This window comes from Penaeus monodon, chromosome 3, assembly GCF_015228065.2.
Source record: "Penaeus monodon isolate SGIC_2016 chromosome 3, NSTDA_Pmon_1, whole genome shotgun sequence".
Lineage (NCBI taxonomy): Eukaryota > Metazoa > Arthropoda > Malacostraca > Decapoda > Penaeidae > Penaeus > Penaeus monodon.
Window position 1 is genome coordinate 19,946,175 of NC_051388.1, and position 5,000 is coordinate 19,951,174.

Below are 5,000 nucleotides of genomic sequence, written 5' to 3' on the forward strand. Positions count from 1 at the left end.
AGATTTCTCTGCTTGTCCCACATTAATTTTCAATTTAATGTGGAATGATGTCAGATTCCATATATATATGGAATGATATCCAGTGATATTCTTATTTTTGATGGCTATTACAGGTCGAAATCTTCAGTAAATAAAGATTGCGACTGATGAGTTTGTGATCCTTCAGTCGTAGTACAATCATTATCATTATCATTATCATTGTCATTGTCATTATCGTTATTGTATTATCATTATTGTTGTTATTCTTATTCTTATTATTGTTATTACCATTACTATTACTATTATACCATTATTATCATTATCATTATTGTCACTAACATTATTATTATCATTATTATTATCGTTATCATTAATGTCATTATTATTGCTATCATTATCTGCAGTATCTTTCTTATTGTTATCTATATGATTTTCATTCTCTGGTTAACTCATTTCTCACTAGCAACCAACGAAATATCCATCGAAATTTAATTGAAAATTGATGTGTAAACATTTTCTACGTAACATTTTATCTAAATTTTACATGCGACGTGTCGAAAAAATGTCAATAGCATTAATTCATCACATTCTGTTTCTATATCAATTTGTATATTTGTCTGGCGGCCTGTGTGTCTATTTGTTTCATAGTTTGTCCACCTCCCCTCTTTCGTAACACACCTACATCTCACATCCCCCTCTCCTCGACCTGCCCTCTTCCCCTCGTCCCCCCACGAACGAGAGTGTTAAGCCTCACAAAATATTCCTCGCACACCGGTATTGCGTTTCTCGTACTGTGGTGAAATCCTTGATGGTGGATTGGTATGTCACTTTGGTTTTTCATTTCATGTGTGTGTGTGTGTGTGTGTGTGTGTGTATGTACATATATATATATATATATATATATATATATATATATATATATATATATATATATATATATATATATATATATAATGTTATATATATTATATATATTATATATATATATATATATATATATACATATATATATATATATATATAATATATTATATATATATCTATATATATATATATATTATATATATATATTATAATATACATACACACAGACATAAATACATGTTATATATATATATATATATATATATATATATATATATATATATTCCTTAGTCTCCTACATATATAAATACATGTATTCATGCCCACAACTGTGTGAGTTGTGTGTGTGTGTGAATATAAGTATCTCACCTGGGCTATTTGGTCAAAACTCCCGAAGAGGTTGTTGAGTGTAGTTACGAGGTCGCTGGCGCTCAGCTGTTCCGACAGTGGCGTGAAGTTGACGATGTCGGCGTACAGGATACTGCAGGCAAGGAAACGGGGAGAAGAGATGTTGAAAAAATATGTTGCAGGTAGGAGTAGATAGATAGATGAATGGATGAAGTATTACGAGGCAAATGGATAGATACACAGGCTGATAGACAGACAGGGCAGGGAAACAGACAGACATACAGATAGACAGACAAACAAACATGTAGACACACAAACAAACAGATAGACATACAGAAAAACTAACAGATAGACATATAGACAGCCAAACAGACAAAGAGACAAACAAACAGATAGACAAACAAACAGACAGACAGACGGTTAGGCAAATAAACAGAACAAGCAAACATACAGACAAAGAAACAAACAGCAGGCAAACATACACAGACAAACAGACAGAGTGACGGAAAGAAAGAAGGAAAAAATGACGAAATTTTCGAGCTAGTTACGAGCCGTGACTCGTATCAGTCTTAGGCCATGCTTCGTTACAGAAACCATAAATATCCCGAGAATTTACCACAGACTAAAGTTGTCTAACTAGTGCGTCATACTTTTTCCTATTTTCATGTAAAAAGAAGAAGAAAAAAAACTCACGTTCCTTAAACATTCCATAAGATAAAACAAATAACAAAAGAAAAGCGGGTCTATAAGTACCATATATGGCTTTATGATAAACGTAAACAAACCAGCGTTAGCGTCAACGTACCTGACGTTATTATGACGTTGAACGTACAGGTCTCGAAACTGCTTTCTTGGCGGTCCGATCTGACGAGTCATCATGTGGCGCTTCACCTGCGGACAAGAAAGTTTGTGTTAATCTGTGATTTCCTTGTGTTACTTTGCCTTACGTTGTGTTATGCTGGTTTATGTTGAGTTTGTGCTTTGTTTGTGTGGTGTTATGTTGGTTTATATTGTTCTTGTGTGCATGTTGTTTCTGTTGTGTTTGTGTTTTGTTTGTGTTGTCTTGCGTTGGCTCATGTTGTGGTTGTGTTTGTGATTACCTTTATGTTTACGTATTAGGCTTGTGTTTATGTTACATTTGTGATGTGGTATGTCATAAATATGTTCATATGTTAGGCTTTTATTATGTGTGTTATGCTTATCAAGTCTCATTTATCAGGCATGCTCTGCTGAATATATAAGACCCTAACTAATATGATTGTCCTGGGTAAGACAATAAACTGCACCCTGGGGTTCCCTTGAACAAGGATAGCACCCTATTAGCTCCCTATACCAGGGTTGCGGTGAAACTGTCGGCAGCAGGGCAGTGAATATCTGGTGAAAACACCCTCAGTTCTACTGATTACTGGTTTCACCAAATAATATGTCTGGCGTATTACAGTGTAACTGTTTTAAAAGCGGCAGAGATAGTTCCTCCTAGTTAGTTGGAGACTGCGAGTTGAGAAGGAGCCTGGGGGATTCCACTCAACTTTTATTTTCTCCTGACAAACCTCTACACCAATGATTAAATACAGAACTAATATGAGTCATGTGATGATCCACGAAGACGACAATGTAGTAGAAACTGATTAGTAGGAGAAATGGAACAGACACACACATACACATACGAATCTTATAAATGTGTAAATATATATATATATACATAATATATATATATATATATATATATATATATATATACATATATATATATATATATATATATATATATATATACACATATACACACATACATGCACACATATATACATATACATATACATACATATATATATATATATATATATATATATATATATATATATATATATGTATATATATGTACATATATACATATACATATACATGTATACATTTGTATATGTACACACACACACACACACACACACACACACACACACACACACACACACACACACACACACACACACACACACACACACACACACACACACACACACACACACACCACACACACACACACACACACACACACACACACACACATTCTCCTGCACTTCCACTGTAAATATTTTTGAGTGATGTATATGTTTTACTCTTACAAAAATAAAAACTCAGTGAGCAGTGTAACTGGCACATAGACAATAAAAATCTACAAAAAATATACGAAACTTATTTCACATTTAATCATATTTCATAGTATCAGATGTAATATCTGCCTGATAATTCCATAAGTTATAAGTGAATTACCGTCCTGCCAATGCAAGAGAGTGATCAATAGATAAAAAGATAGACAGATAAACAAATTGATAGAGATAAGTAGCGAAAGGTGCTACCTACTACATCATGTTTCTTAATTAAGAGCAGTATTGCGATTCACTAGAAAAAAAACTGGGTCTTCTCCCATGTTTTTAACTGATTTACGTGGATTTTTTTTTTTTCCATATGTTAGGCTTTTATTATGTGTGTTATGCTTATCAAGTCTCATTTATCAGGCATGCTCTGCTGAATATATAAGACCCTAACTAATATGATTGTCCTGGGTAAGACAATAAACTGCACCCTGGGGTTCCCTTGAACAAGGATAGCACCCTATTAGCTCCCTATACCAGGGTTGCGGTGAAACTGTCGGCAGCAGGGCAGTGAATATCTGGTGAAAACACCCTCAGTTCTACTGATTACTGGTTTCACCAAATAATATGTCTGGCGTATTACAGTGTAACTGTTTTAAAAGCGGCAGAGATAGTTCCTCCTAGTTAGTTGGAGACTGCGAGTTGAGAAGGAGCCTGGGGGATTCCACTCAACTTTTATTTTCTCCTGACAAACCTCTACACCAATGATTAAATACAGAACTAATATGAGTCATGTGATGATCCACGAAGACGACAATGTAGTAGAAACTGATTAGTAGGAGAAATGGAACAGACACACACATACACATACGAATCTTATAAATGTGTAAATATATATATATATATATACATATATATACATATATATATGTATATATATATATACACATATACACACATACATGCACACATATATACATATACATATACATACATATATATATATATAATATATATATAATAATATATATATATATATATATATATATATATATATATATGTATGTATGTATATATATGTACATATATACATATACATATACATGTATACATTTGTATATGTACACACACACACACACACACACACACACACACACACACACACACACACACACACACACACACCACACACACACACACACACACACACACACACACACACACACACACACACACACACACACACACACACACACACACACATTCTCCTGCACTTCCACTGTAAATATTTTTGAGTGATGTATATGTTTTACTCTTACAAAAATAAAAACTCAGTGAGCAGTGTAACTGGCACATAGACAATAAAAATCTACAAAAAATATACGAAACTTATTTCACATTTAATCATATTTCATAGTATCAGATGTAATATCTGCCTGATAATTCCATAAGTTATAAGTGAATTACCGTCCTGCCAATGCAAGAGAGTGATCAATAGATAAAAAGATAGACAGATAAACAAATTGATAGAGATAAGTAGCCTGATTGATAGATAAATTGATAAAGAGAAAACGTCAGGGTCATTTTCATGTAAATTTAAGAGATAGTTGAACCAATACGTTGTTTTAGAGACAGATAGATAGACGGAGAGACAAACATAGAGAGACACGCATACAGACAGACAAGATACACGCAATGACATGACTATTGAGCCTC

The 5,000-nt window shown here is 33.4% G+C and overlaps 1 protein-coding gene across 2 annotated transcripts in view; it reads right to left on the reverse strand.

Annotated features, from left to right (window-relative positions):
- Positions 1-5,000, reverse strand: part of LOC119593423 (adenylate cyclase type 2-like) — a 210,589-nt gene that overhangs the window by 82,961 nt on the left and 122,628 nt on the right. For both annotated transcript variants that reach the window (XM_037942357.1, XM_037942364.1), the window contains exons 5-6: positions 1,997-2,082; positions 1,213-1,324 (exon numbers count right to left, since the gene is read on the reverse strand). In XM_037942357.1, the coding sequence (XP_037798285.1) occupies positions 1,213-1,324; positions 1,997-2,082 (198 nt within the window). The remainder of the gene's footprint in view (positions 1-1,212; positions 1,325-1,996; positions 2,083-5,000) is intronic.